The 15,354-nt window shown below is 44.2% G+C and overlaps 1 protein-coding gene across 4 annotated transcripts in view; it reads left to right on the top strand.

Moving 5' to 3' along the window:
• Positions 1-15,354, top strand: part of SDK1 (sidekick cell adhesion molecule 1) — a 601,127-nt gene that overhangs the window by 419,043 nt on the left and 166,730 nt on the right. For all 4 annotated transcript variants that reach the window (XM_070761314.1, XM_070761317.1, XM_070761313.1 and 1 more), the window contains exons 21-22: positions 3,065-3,256; positions 4,384-4,505. In XM_070761314.1, coding sequence (XP_070617415.1) covers positions 3,065-3,256; positions 4,384-4,505 — 314 coding nt within the window. The remainder of the gene's footprint in view (positions 1-3,064; positions 3,257-4,383; positions 4,506-15,354) is intronic.

Below are 15,354 nucleotides of genomic sequence, written 5' to 3'. Positions count from 1 at the left end.
CATGCCTGGGATAAACATACATTGTAAGATAAAATACAGAAAATAGTACAAGGGCAGACTAGATGGACCATGAGGTCTTTTTCTGCTGTCAATCTTGTATGTATGTATGTATGTATGTATGTATGTATGTATGTATGTATGTATGTATGTATGTATGTACATGTGAAGCTTTGAATTCATTGGTAGGGGAGACATGGATAAAAGGTGATTTTTCAGGATACCAAGAAGACTATCTAAAGCAGTGTTTCCCAACCTTGGCAACTTGAAGACATTTGGACTTCAATTCCCAGAATTCCCCAGCTAGCATTTGCTGGCTGGGGAATTCTGGGAGTTGAAGTCCAGATATCTTCAAGTTGCCCAGGTTGGGAAACACTGATCTAAAGGATGGTGAAGCCACATATCAGTAGTTGTAAGGCTACAACTAGGGTTGAGAGCGATTGCTTCTCCATTTTTTGTTTTTGAAGCTCCTCAAGGTAGCAGATAGTGATGGGCTCCTACAGGTACGGTCAGGTACCCAGAATCAGTAGAAAAACTTTGGTCAGGTGCACAGAACTGGTAGAAACAGTTTGAATTTTTTTTCCTTTTTTTCTCTTCTGGGCTCTGGGCATGTTTTTCCTATCGCAGTAAATGAGGTTGAATGTGTATAATTTTAGAAGAGCTGTGCGTGCGTGTGTGTGTGTGTGTACATTTTATATAGTAGATAATGTAGACTGCTCAAAAAAATAAAGGGAACACTTAAACAACAGAATATAACTTCTTTAAATCAAGCTTTTGTGAAATGAAACTGTCAACTCACCGTGTTTCCCCGAAAGTAAGACAGTGTCTTACTTTCTTTTTACCCCCAAAAGCCCCACTACGTCTTACTTTCGGGGTATGTCTTACATTGGAAAAAAATTGAAAGGGTCGCGTTCCCGAAGGCATCTCCCCAGAGTCCAGAAGGGCAGCCGCGGGACAGGAGCCTCGTGAGCCCTTTTCCAAGTTCAACCTCAGGGCTCCAAGCGGTGTGCACGCGTGGAGCTGCAGACGCATGTCGGGGAAGCATGTGTCTGGAGGGGAGGAGCCGCTCTGCGCAGTTGGGCAGCTCCACCTGCCTGCCGGAAAGGAGGCGGGCGAAGGAGGGTGCAGCTCCGGCTGCTCGCCTCGGAGCTGGTCGGCCTTCGCTGCAAGCCGCCGCCCGCTCGGCTCGCTTCGAACCAGCGCCATCCTTCACTTTGCCAAGCCGGGGAAGAGGCGGTGGCGCCGTGGCGAGGCGAAGGCGAGGGGCGCGTGGGGAGCTTGGAAGCGACGTCATCGGGCTCCCCCCCGGCAATACCCCCGTGTTTCCCCGAAAGTAAGACATATGTCCTACTTTCGGGGTACGGCTTATATTAGCCGACCCCCCTGAAACCCCTGATATGTCTTACAATCGGGGGTGTCTTACTATCGGGGAAACAGGATAGGAAGCAACACTGATTGACAATCAATTTCACCTGCTGTTTTGCACATTCAACTTTGTACAGAACAAATTATTCAATGAGAATATTTCATTCATTGAGATCCAGGATGTGTTCTTTGAGTGTTGCCTTTACTTTTTTGAGCAGTGTATATTTTTGTGTGCCTTTGTGTAATATGTATGTACACATATGGTGTACATATATATAATTAAATAGTCTATATTGGATGTTCAGTCATAGTAAATAGAGAGGGAAATTGTCTCTCTTTGAGGTGAGGAGAGGTACCCTATCCCTAACCCAATCCCTTGATGTGAGTGACGTCAAGTTGGCCACCTTTAAGCCAGTCACATGACCTTTAAGCCACCTCCCCTGATCACATGATTGTCAAGCCATTCCTACCTGGTCACATGACAGGCAGGCCACACCCACAAAATAAGCCACACCCACAGTGTGTTAGTAAAAACTTTTTGCAATCTTCATAGAATAGAATAGAATAGAATTTTATTGGCCAAGTGTGATTGGACACACAAGGAATTTGTCTTGGTGCAGATGCTCTCAGCGTACATAAAATAAAATATACATTTGTCAAGAATCATGTGGTACGACACTGAATGATTGTCATAGGGGTCAAATAAGCAGTGAAGAAGCAATATTAATAAAAATCATTGGTAGCAGATCAAAGAACCTGGCAGAAGACTGGTTTCTGATAGCTGGCTTCTGGTTACTGTTCTATCGGGCTATCTGGTAGAATCCTCCCAAAAATTTACAGGTACAAATTTCCGACACACACACATTTGAAAATTCAAAACAATGTTCTTTATAATGAAAATTCCCTTAACCTAAGCCCTCTTTTGGTAAAGCAAAGAGCACTAGTCTCCAAACAAACTGGTAATTTATACAAGTCCCTTATCAGTTCTGAGATACTTAGCTTGCAGCTGGGAGGCAATTCACAGTCCTTCTTCTTCCACAAAGTGAAACACACTTTGCTCTGGTTTAGTTTCAAAGCGGGGAAAAATCAGCACACAAAAGGTCAAAGTCAGTAAAGCAGTCACGAAACACAATGATCAGATAATCCTCCACAATGGCCAAACCCACAGGCTGCTATTTATAGCCACCTCACTAATGACCACAGCCCCACCCAACCACAGGTGGCCTCATTTTCTTTGATAATAATCTCTCAGTTGTTGCTGCCTATGCATCGCTCTCCGCATGCGTGGCTGTATCATTAACTCTTGTTCCGAATCCAAGGAGGAGCTAGATAATTGATCTCCTTCTGAGCTGTCTGCCACACTCTCCTCCTCCCTGTCACTCATATCTTCTTGGTCAGAGGAGCCTTCATCAGCAGATTCCACCAGGGGCAAAACAGGCCTGCACCGTGTGGATGTCTCCCCCACACCCACAGTCCTTGGGGCAGGAGCTGGGCCAGAGCTAACCACAACAGTTACCAAGCCGGTTTTCCTTAAATGAAGCATTTTCCTCTTTAGCCGAAGTAATGAAAACCTCAGGAGTTCCTTGCTCAGTTCTGGAGGAGATGTCCTTTAACCCAGCTCCACTGGGAGAGACTTTAGAAGATGCCTCTGATAGTCTATCAGCGTGGCTTCATTGCCTCCTCCTGTTTTTTCCCCCTCCAGGCTATCAAATCTCCTGGGAGGTCTACAGCAGGAACGAATCTCGCCTGGCGCGGACTCTATCTAACACAACCCTCGAGTACAAAATCACAGGCTTGTCATCTCTCACCACCTACACCATCGAAGTAGCAGCTCTGACAGCCATGGGAACCGGCCTGGTCACTTCGTCGACCATCTCATCCGGGGTTCCCCCAGGTGAGTCGAAGAAGCATTTGGATAGGGTCAAGAAAACACCTGGGTTGCCTTTCTTTAATGCCCCGGGGATTGTTCAGGAATAGTGATGGGCGAACTGAACCCGCACAATTCGGGTCTGTACCGAATTTTGCAGTGTTCGGTATGCCGAACACGAACCCGAAATTTTTTCAAACTTCGGGCAAAGTTCGGGGTCGTGTTCGGCGTTTGGAGCTTTGACGTCACCGGCAGGTTGCTAAGGACGCCAAAGTGATCACTTCCTGGATTCCATGGAATGCAGGAAGTGATCACCTTGGCGTCCTTAGCAACCTGCCGGTGACGTCAAAGTTCCACCCCCGGAATCTCTTCGTGGGAGGGATTCCCCGTTCGGGTTCGAGTTCAGGTTCGGCCGAATTTTACATAAAGTTCGTCCGAACTTGCCGAACCCGAACACCATTGGGTTCGCCCATCACTATTCAGGAACACAAGAACTACTTGGGGGATGGAAATAGGGTGTAGAAATTTGCTGACAGCGAGAACAGTTAATCAGTGGGAAATAGCTTTTCCTCCAGAAGTTGTGGATGTCAGCAGTCTAACCTGGGCTTATAGCCCAATGGTAGAAATACTGTATTTAAATAAAACGACAATGAAATTTATATGGCAAGGGAAGAGACCAGGGATTAACTTTTAAAAAGTTACAAGACGTTAGAGAAAGAGGTGGATTTAGACTTCCAAAGGGGGGCAGCATACAAATCCAATGAATGAATGAATGAATGAATGAATGAATGAATGAATGAATGAATGAATGAATGACATGGGGAAAAGACTGGATTTTACTTAGAAATAAAAGACTATTAGTATAAGAAGGACATGACTTTTAATTCCAAAATCAATAATTGTGCAGCTGTCCAATTGAGAGGCGTCATGCTGGACGGAAGGGCTAGGGATCTCCCTAGAAGCAAGCGATGGATCACACTTTGGGGGGGGGAGTGTGGGGTTGGGTGGATCCCCAGGGCTCTCTTTATAGCCCGGATTTTCATTCTGTCTTGTGAAATGGAGTGAAAAGTCCCAATATTGAGTGATGAGTTTATCCTTCTGCTTTAAGCTCTTGACTTTTTTCCTCTTTTTATTCTGCCTGTTGACTTCTGCAGAACTTCCTGGTCCACCTTCCAATTTGGTCATCTCAAACATCAGCCCTCGATCTGCAACCCTTCAGTTCCGGCCTGGATATGATGGCAAGACCTCTGTCTCTAAATGGATAGTGGAGGGCCAGGTACTTCCCCCCAACCCACCCCCCCACAACCCACCTAATGTGTCAGTTTGTAACCATCCTGTTTAGCATCTTTAATTAATCTGTAATTGGCTTCATTTGCAAACCAAGAAAGCACATTTGCATGTAGATTTCTAGGTGGGGGGAGTCAAATTCTTTCTCTCGATCCATGGATAGCAAATCAGACTTATATACTGCTTTACATTGTTTGGCAGCCCTCTCTAAGCAGTTTACAAGAGTCAGCCTATTGCCCACAACAAACTGGGTCCTCATTTTACCAATCTTGCAAGGACAGAAGGATGAGTCAACCTTGAATTGGTCAGGATCGAACTGCTGGCAATGGGCAGAGTTAATCTGCAATAGCCGTAGCGCTTAGATTTATATACTGCTTTACAGTGCTTGAGAGCCCTCTCTAAGTAGTTTACAAGAGTCAGCCTATTGCCCAAAACAAACTGGGTCCTCATTTTACCAACCTTGCAAGGAGAGAAGGATGAGTCAACCTTGAGTTGGTCAGGATCGAACTGCTGGCAATGGGCAGAGTTAATCCGCTTAGATTTATATACTGCTTTACAGTGCTTGACAGCCCTCTCTAAGTACTTTGTAAAGTCAGCCTCCTGCCCCCAAGAGTCTGGGTCCTCATTTTACCCACCTCGGAAGGTCGGAAGGCGGAGTCAACCTTGAGCCCGGCGAGATTCGAACTGCCAAATTATAGGCCACAAAAGTAGCCTGGAATACTGCATTTTAATCACTGCGCGACCAGACAGTGGATTAAAATCCACAGCTGCTTCTTTCACATGTGGATGCGGTGATGGCCAAAGCATCCCACCTACAAATGATGCTTTCATTAAAATTAAAATGATTTGAAATAGAACGTTTGATCAGTGGAACTGCTTGCCTCCAGAAGTTGTGAATGCCCCAACACTGGAAGTTTTAAAGAAGATGTTGGATAACCATCTGTCTGAAGTGGTGTAGGGTTTCCTGCCTAAGCAGGGGGTTGGACTAGAAGACCTCCAAGGTCCCTTCCAACTCTGTTGTTGTTGTTATTATTGTTATTGTTGTAGTTGTTGTTGTTGTTATTATTATGATTAGTGCTACCGCACGAATCCCAGCAACCGATAAGGTCCCACAGAGTTGGCCTTCTCCGGGTCCCGTCGACCAAACAATGTCGTTTGGCGGGCCCCAGGGGAAGAGCCTTCTCTGTGGCTGCCCCGGCCCTCTGGAATCAACTCCCCCCGGAGATTAGAACTGCCCCCACCCTCCTTGTCTTTGGTAAACTACTCAAGACCCATCTATACCGCCAGGCATGGGGGAGTTGAGACACCTTTTCCCCAGGCTTTTTTTTATATATTTATGTTTGGGTATGTATATGTTGTTTGCTTTTTTAAATATGATAGGGTTTTATGTGCTTTTTAATATTAGATTTGTTTTCGCTGGAATATTGTTTTTATTATTGTTGTGAGCCGCCCCGAGTCTTCGGAGAGGGGCGGCATACGAATCTAATAAATTGAATTGAAATTGAATTATTATTATTATTATTATTATTATTATTATTATTATTATTATTATTATTATGTCAGTACAACACAGCAAACGAGATCACTATGCTGGATTTCATATTTCATCACCAGTCGGGCGCTTCCCAAGCACCTAGGAATTGTTATTATTATTGTTATTGTTGTTGTTGTTGTTATTATTATTATTATTATTATTATTATTATTATTATTATTATTAACGGTTTCCTATTTGGGAACTAGATTCCGCAATTGATGTGTTGTTCAAAGCGTTTACGGATTTTTATTTATTTATTTGGTTGATTTTTCTCTTTAATTCGCCGTGTTGACTTTAGGAGTTTCTTGATGTACACCACTTTGGGATTACGTGAGTTTGGTGGCCATATATATTTGCCTTCCAAAGAAATAGATTAATCACACGAACGTACGTTTTGTCGAAGAAGCCTTCTGTGATCTTGACGAGCCTGCTTTATTTTTTCCTTCAGCAGTTTTTTCCCCCCCTCTTGCAGTAGAGTACCACTTCTGTATAATAATGCTCGCCGAGTACACATTTCTGCTCTAAACTCAAGATATTAATGGTTGCCTATTATGATGCGGGACACAAATACCCACCGTTCTTTCGTGAGAGTTGCAGAGACCGTTCTCAAGAGGGAATGGAGTTGAAACACATCCGATCGAGCTAAAATGGGCTGCAAAGACATATATTTACAGCCAACATATTTGGGATTTTATGAAGCTTACCCAACTGCTCCATGGTTCACAATTTTATTAGTTTAATAATATTTGGGGCTGGTGTTTTTGGAATTTTAGTGTCTAATACATTTATTCCAACTGGAATAAATGCCATCGACTCAAACCTGTTTCTCTCCCATCCCTTGAAGCCTCTCTGGAATCATATTTGTGTTGTGGTTAGCTTTGGCCCAGCTCCTGCCCCAAGGACTGTGGATGTGGGGGAGACATCCACATGCTGCAGGCCTGTTTTGCCCCCGGTGGACTCTGATGATGAAGGCTCCTCTGACCAAGAAGACATGAGTGACAGGGAGGAGGAGAGTGTGGCAGACAGCTCAGAAGGAGATCAAGTATCTAGCTCCTCCTTGGATTCAGAACAAGAGTTAATGATACAGCCACGCATGCGGAGAGCGATGCATAGGCAACAACAACTGAGAGATTATTATCAAAGAAAATGAGGCCACCTGTGGTTGGGTGGGGCTGTGGTCATTAGTGAGGCTGCTAGAAATAGCAGCCTGTGGGTTTGGCCATTGTGGAGGATTATCTGATCGTTGTGATTCGTGACTGCTTTACTGACTTTGACTTTTTGTGTGCTGATTTTCCCCCGCTTTGAAACTAAACCAGAGCCAAGTGTGTTTCACTTTGTGAAAGAAGAAGGACTGTGAATTGCCTCCCAGCTGCAAGCTAAGTATCACAGAACTGATAAGGGACTTGTACAAATTACCAGTTTGTTTGGAGACAGAGTGCTCTTTGCTATCCCAAAAGAAGGCTTGGTTTAAGCGAATTTTCATTATAAAGAACATTGTTTTGAATTTTCAAACGTGTGTGTGTCTGAAATTTGTACCTGTGAATTTTTGGGAGGATTCTACCAGAGAGCCCAACAGAACAATTTGTCTATTGGCTTTTTTTTTTAATGGTGCCCCGCTAGTGTACAATTTTTTTATGCCTGCCAGCAGTCGGTTAACACTTCACAGGTATCTCTGTGCAACCCATAAAAGCTGGTGTCAGGAGGAGGTCAACCCATGCCCTGCAGATGTTTTTGCATGGCAAGGCCCTTTCAACCTTAGATGTGCCCGTAGAATCACAGATGAAATGGCCGTCTCTCCAACGGAGCCCGAAGTTCTTTGCTCCTTTGTGTCTTTCAATGTCATGGTAGGAAAGAAAGTTCTCCCCTCTGAGTTCGGGAAAGGAAGGCGGAGGTCTCAAATGTTAGAACCATAGAAGACTGACGGCAGAAAAAGACCTCCTGGTCCATCTCGTCTGCCCTTATACTATTTCCTGTATTTTATCTTAGGATGGATATATGTTTGTCCCAGGCATGTTTGAATTCAGTGACTGTGGATTTACCAACCACGTCTGCTGGGAGTTTGTTCCAAGGATCTACGACTCTTTCAGTCAAATAATATTTTCTCATGTTGCTTTTGATCTTTCCCCCAACTAACTTCAGATTGTGTTCCCTTGTTCTTGGGTTCACTTTCCTATGAAAAACAGGGCAGACTAGATGGACCATGAGGTCTTTTTCTGCCGTCAGTCTGTTTCTAAATAGAGTAGAGAATAAACTATTCTCCAAAGTAACCGAAGATCAGACGAGAAGCAACCGATGGAGAGAAGCAACCAAGAGTCAACCTAGAAATTTCCTGACAGCGAGAACAATTAACCAGTGGAACGACTTGCCTCCAGAAGTTGTGGGTTTTAAGAAGAGGCTGAACAACCCTTTGTATGAAACGCTTTAGTTTTCCTGCCTAAGCAGGGGGTTGGACTAGAAGACCTCCAAGGTCCCTTTCAACTCTGGCATTCTGTTCAGCCTATGAAGTCCTCTCTTCTTCAAGGACTCCAGGTTGAGAAACATCGCTCATCCTCTCCAAAGTCTCTGTGCTGCAATTAATTAGGTCTTCAAGTGCTGGAGAAGGGCAGCATATTGCACAATGTTTGATCTCGGAAACGGGTCCTCCCTCCAAGCTTGCGAAAGATTTATAACCGTCTCCAGAGAAATCAGAGTAGAAGCTCGTGTCGGAAGAGGAGAAGATCCTATTTTCCAAGAAATCGGTGCCTTTAATAATCAGCATAAAAGAGCCAAAAGTGAGATTGTCTCTAGGCGCAGCAGCTCTTTGGAGGTCTTGGGGGCCATGAAAACTTCACCGAGGGGGCTGCCCTCATTCAGAATCCAAGGAATTTTATCTCTTCCTGGGTGGAGAAGTCGGAGTTTAGCCTCTGTTAGGGGAGTCTCTATGCTAAACAGAATGTCAGGGGGATTAAATTAAGGGGAGCTCGAAAAGCAGAACTAGATGGCTTTGCCTTCCACAATGGGCTTTCAATCATTCATGCGCCCGACTCATTGGTTAATGCCAGAGATAGATAGCTTTGAAAATTCTCAGGGCTTGGGGAGATCCTCTTCGCCCCCTTTGGCAGAGAAATACCCTCCTTGTTTTTGTCGTTCTGTTCTGCAGACGAAAACCTTCCCTCTTGTTTTCTTCAGTTAGTCTGATTGTGGTCCTTCCTTCCCATCCTCATAAATGGCATCGATGGGTACTTCTTAAGGTTTGAGATAGAAAAGGTGGATGGATACTTCTTGAAGTAAGGGATAGAAAAGGTGGATAGAGAAAAATCCTTTTCTCTATCACACAATACTAGGACAAGGGGGCCCTCCCTAAAGCTCATAGGTAAGAAAGTGAGAACAAATCAAGGGAAATATTTCTTCGTTGGTTGATGGAATTCCCTTCCAGAAGATGTTGTGACAGCTGTCAGCCTGGATAGCTTCAAGGCAGGATTAGACAGATTCATGGATGCCAAGTGTATCACAGGTGGTGATTGAAATGGAAGTCCAAGTGCTGCCTCTATGTTGGTTGAGGCAGGCAGGGGTCCCTTGGGTACCATTTGTTGGGGGTCAAGGGAACAGGAGGGATTTGCCTTCTCTTTCTGCTGAAGATCCCCATGGACAATTGGTTGGTCACTGAGTGATACAGAATGCTGGACTGATGGGGTTTGGCCCGATTCAGCAGGGCTCTTAGGTTCTTATGTTCTCTCTGTGTTTCCTTCCTTCCTTCCTTCCTTCCTTCCTTCCTTCCTTCCTCCCTCCCTCCCTCCCTCCCTCCCTCCCTCTCTCTTTGAGTTGAAGCAAGTATGGTTCCCTTGGGTCCCATTTGTTGGGGGTCAAGGGAAAGGGAGGGTTTTGCCTTCTCTTTCTGCTCAAAATCCCCATGGACAATTGGTGGGCCATTGTGGGACACAGAATGCTAGACTCAATGGGCTTTGGCCCGATTCAGCAGGACTCTCCTTATGTTCTTGTCAGATGAAGCCTTGCAATTATCTTTTTGTCAAGTTACAATCAGTTGTGGGTGCCCCAAACTGGACGTTTTAAAGATAAGATTGGACAACGATTAGTCTGAAATGGTTCAGTTTTTCCTGCCTGAGAAGGGGGTTGGACTAGAAGATCTCCAAGGTCCCTTTCATTCTCTGTTCTTCTCTTAATTTTTGATAGTTGCAACCCAGGTTCTCTCTTCAGCAGCTGCCTTTGGACTGAACTGCTTCGATTTTCTCATTTTTCGTTCCACATCTCTTATTGTACTTTGCAAGGTCTCGCTGCCTTTTTTACTTTTTTTCCCTCGTTCCGAATGGATATGCCTGCAATATCCTTGGAAATTGTTTGCGGGTCACAGATTGAAAGCTTTTATTATGCTTCATTAGACAGAATCAAACCTGGCATCTGGGTAGGTGTTTGTTTTATACACACAAAAACAAACAAACAAACAAGAGGACTTAAAAGAGTTTTTTTGTCCTAACAGTTCTAACAGTTTTGGGTAGGGCCGTCTGTTTAACTACTAAAAAAATAGAATTTTTGAAATGCAATGTGAGAACCTATTTAATATCCCGTAATGTAAAGGATAAATGAAAATGCTTCTGCCACGATCCACTGCTAATCTTCAATATATAACTCTCTCTGGGGTTGTTCTCGTTTTTATTTTTTGTAGTCTGATGCAGATTTATGGGGACAATATGTTCAGGCTTCCAAAGCATAGGCTCAGTTGATATCCCAAACTTCCCCTTTCATTTCAAGTATAATTAAAAATAAGCATTAGCAAAAAAATTCTTCCAAATGGCAGCAGGCTAGTGAAAATTTTATAGGAGAACATGAAAATCTGGAGGGATTTGGGAGGGAGGGATGGGAATGAAATGCACGCATCAGAAAAGATGGTTGATAACAGATGAGACAAACCCACATATAAAATGTAGCTCCTTTCCCTTAAAACCCTCTGAATTTGCAATCAGTATAATACCAGATCCATCTTTCTATGTTTGTAAGTGGAGGCAGAGTGAAAAGAGGCATCAGCTAGAATCCCTAGATCCGTCATGGCGAACCTATGGCGTACGTGCCACAGGTGACACATGGACCATCTCTGCAGGCATAGCAAGAGCGTTAGCATTTTGACTTCTCTACTGCTTCCCAGTGCTTTACAGCCCCGTCTAAGCGGTTTACAGAAAGTCAGCCCATTGCCCCGAACAATCTGGGTCCTCATTTTACTCACCATGGAAAGATGGAAGGCTGAGTCAACTTTGAGCCTACTGAGATTCGATCTGCCAAACTGCTGGCAGACGGTAATAGAAGAAGTAGCTTGCAGTGCTGCACTCTAACCGCTACACCACCAGAAAAGAAGAAAGGAAGGAAGGAAGGAAGGAAGGAAGGAAGGAAGGAAGGAAGGAAGGAAGGCTAAGTCAACCTTGAGCTGCTGGCGAGATTCCATCTGCCAAACTGTTGGCAGCTGGAGATCAGCTTGTAGCTTGCAGTGGAAGGGAGGGAGGGAGGAAGGAAGGATGGAAGGCTGAGTCAACCTTGAGCCAGTGGTGAGATTCGATCTGCCAAACTGCTGGCAACTGGTGATCAGCAGAAGTAGCCTGCAGTACTGCACTGTAACCACTGAACCACCGAGGAAGGAAGGAAGGAAGGAAGGAGGGAGAGAGGGAAGGAAGGAAGGAAGGAAGGAATGGTTGTCCATTTTTTTCTTGAAAACCACCAGTTGTTGGTCCACCTGGAGCTCTCACTAAAGGTCCAATGTCCATCCCAGAAGGGTTGAGTTTCCAACCTATGCCCAAGACATCTGCAGAATATTGCTGTTTGAGCCTGCAGTGTGTCTCTTTCTACTTTTTATAACCCATTGATGACTTTCCTTCAAGAAGGACCAGGGGAGACAGGATAGCAGTGTTCCAATATCTCAGGGGTTGCCACAAAGAAGAGGGAGTCAACCTATTCTCCAAAGCACCTGAGGGTTGAACAAGAAGCAAAGGGTGGAAACTAAACAAGGAGAGAAGCAACTTAGAACTAAGGAGAAATTTCCTGACACAGTTAGAACAATTAATCCATGGAACAGCTTGCCTCCAGAAGTTTTGAATGCTCCAACACTGGAAGATTTTAAGAAGATGCTGGATAACCATCTGTCTGAAGTCGTGCAGGGTTTCCTGCCTAAGCAGGGGGTTGGACTAGAAGACCTCCAAGGTCCCTTTCCAACTCTGTTGTTATTGTTATTGTTGTTGTTGTTGTTGTTATTATTATTATTATTATTATTATTATTATTATTATTATTGAGTAGAATAGTAGTGTAGGAATTGTGGACGGGTGGTTCCAACTCTGTTGTTGTTTGTTTGTTTATTTATTTATTATTTGTTTGTTTGTTTGTTTGTTTGTTTGTTTGTTTATTGGATTTGTATGCCGCCCCTCTCCGGAGACTCGAGGCGGCTAACAGCAACAATAAAGCAGTGTACAATAGTAGTCTGATGTTAGAAACAATTAAAAACCCATTAATATAAAAAAACCAAACATACATACATACATACATACCATGCATAGAATTGTAAAGGCCTAGGGGGATGAGGGTCTCAATTCCCCCATGCCTGACGGCAGAGGTGGGTTTTAAGCATCTTACCAAAGGCAAGGAGGGTGGGGGCAATTCTAATCTTTGGGGGGAGTTGGTTCCAGAGGGCCGGGGCCGCCACAGAGAAGGCTCTTCCCCTGGGTCCCGCCAAGCGACATTCTTTAGTTGACGGGACCCAGAGAAGACCCACTCTGTGGGACCTAACCGGTCGCTGGGATTCGTGCAGCAGAAGGCGGTCCCTGAGATAATCTGGTCCGGTGCCATGAAGGGCTTTATAGGTCATAACCAACACTTTGAATTGTGACCGGAAACCGATCGGCAACCAATGCAGACTGCGGAGTGTTGGTGTAACATGGGCATATTTGGGAAAGCCCATGACTGCTCTCGCAGCTGCATTCTGCACGATCTGGAGTTTCCGAACACTTGTTGTTGTTGTTGTTGTTGTTGTTGTTGTTGTTCCGAACACTTCTTGTTGTTGTTGTTGTTGTTGTTGTTGTTGTTATTATTATTATTATTATTATTATTATTATTATTATTATTATTATTATTATCCTTAACCAGGAGGCCTGTTGCTCGGTTTCCTCTCCTGGAAACCTAGTCCCTTTCCAATCCTGATTAAGGCTGCCTTTGCAGAATGAAGCTCTCTTCTCCAGCATCCTTTGGCTTGGTCCTGGGTGCCTGCTCCCGTCCTTCTCTTTCCCCCCACTCTCCCCCCCCCCACACTCCTAACTTGAAACAGAAGTTGCAAGAATGCTTTCTGGCTGTGTTTAAAGCAGCCCTTTTCATCAGCAGTAAATGAACTCCATCATTTTGGGGGGATGACAGATGGCACTCGGAGAGGATAACTTGGAGAAAGGCCAGGTTCCAGCTTCTCGGAGGCTTTTGCCGAGTTCGCTAGCGCATAAATTGAAACCGGCAGGACTTCGCTCCGGTCTCCCCATCAGGTCATCAAGATGGTAGGGAATTTGGCCAGCTCGACATCATGACTCCGAAGAAAAGCCCATTGAGCATTAAGAGTGTTTCTCCATTGTCGATGAGGATAGAATTGCAGCTGTAATGTTTTAACAGGTTTTCTGGGCAGGTGGCCAAGCTATGAATCGCAAAATCATCTACAGAATCGTTTTCTCGTTTGTTGATACACTGAGTGGCGGAACATTCGAAGTCAGGTTATCTCCATCCCCGTTAATGTCCCCGAATCCTCTGAAGACCTGGTTATGTGATTGGGGATAGCTGGGACCTCCCAGGGAACCCACAAGATCTTCAGGTGGCTCCGATAACGAAGCCTTCACTCATTCCTTGCCTCTGGCTTGTGTATTTTCCTGGTTAATATATTGTAGTTTTCAATATTAATATTTTTTTTAATTCCTACAATGTTCTTCCGTCTTTACATCATTGTTGTTCTTATTTGATTGTTGTACTGTGGCCAGAGTCACTTCCTGTAAGACAAGGAGGTTATATCGATAATAGGTACGTGATAGATAGATAGATACATAGACAGATAGATAGATAGATAGATAGATAGATGATAGATAGATAGATAGATAGATAGATAGATAGATAGATAGATAGATAGATAGATAGATAAGAGACAGACAGACAGGCAATGTTGTTCTTATTTGATTGTTGTACTGTGGCTAGAACCACTTCCTGTAAGACAGGGAAGTTATATCGATAATAGGTAGGTTATAGATAGATATAGGTAGGTAGGTAGGCAGGCAGGCAGGCAGGCAGACAGACAGACAGACAGACAGACAGACAGACATAAAACAGGGAAGTTATATCGATAATAGGTAGGTGATAGATAGATAGACAGACAGACAGACAGACAGACAGACAGACAGACAGACAGACAGACAGACAGACATAAAACAGGGAAGTTATATCGATAATAGGTAGGTGATAGATGATAGATAAATAGATAGATAGATAGATAGATAGATAGATAGATAGATGATAGATAGATAGATAGATAGATAAATAGATAGATGATAGATATAGATAGATGATTGATAGATAGATGATAGATAGATAGATGATAGATAGATAGATAGATAGATAGATGATAGATAGATAGATAGATAGATGATAGATAGATAGATAGATAGATAGATAGATAGATAGATAGATAGATAGATAGATAGATAGATAGATAGATAGATAGATAGATAGGCAGGCAGGCAGGCAGGCAGGCAGGCAGGTAGGCAGGCAGGCAGGCAGATAGATAGATACATAGATAGACGACAGATTTGATAATAGATATATGATATACAGATAGATAAATGATAGATAGACAGACAGACAGACAGACTGACAGACAGACAGATTAGATAATTGATAGACAGAGAGAGGGATTTTTGCTACCTGCCCAGGGGCCGAAGCAGAATTGCGCTGGACTCCACTAGCCCTCAGAGCCACAGGGGGGCGAGCCCATGTCCCTGTTCCCCCTTAGCAGCCCACCCCTGGTAGAATGATACTCTCGTAACTAGGGCACATCCCAGATGGAGACGGCGGCTTCTGCCAACTTGGAGCAGAGAAGGTCCCTCTGCCCCTCGTCCTCTTTGCGTTTCCATCTCAGGAGGTGAATTGTATGTTCTTCTTTTTTCCTGGTGTCCAACTAATTTAAGCTCAGGTCTGGATGCTTGCTAGGCATTTCTACAGAGAGCAGGCGATGTGCTCGGCTGCCTTTGTCACTATTGTGGCAACAGCTCTGGGCCATTTCCAGGTGCGCGCGCGACATAATGATGGTC

The sequence above is a fragment of the Erythrolamprus reginae genome, chromosome 9 (genome assembly GCF_031021105.1).
Source record: "Erythrolamprus reginae isolate rEryReg1 chromosome 9, rEryReg1.hap1, whole genome shotgun sequence".
Lineage (NCBI taxonomy): Eukaryota > Metazoa > Chordata > Lepidosauria > Squamata > Dipsadidae > Erythrolamprus > Erythrolamprus reginae.
Note: the sequence above shows the minus strand (reverse complement) of the source record. Positions and strands in the feature narration are given on the sequence as shown.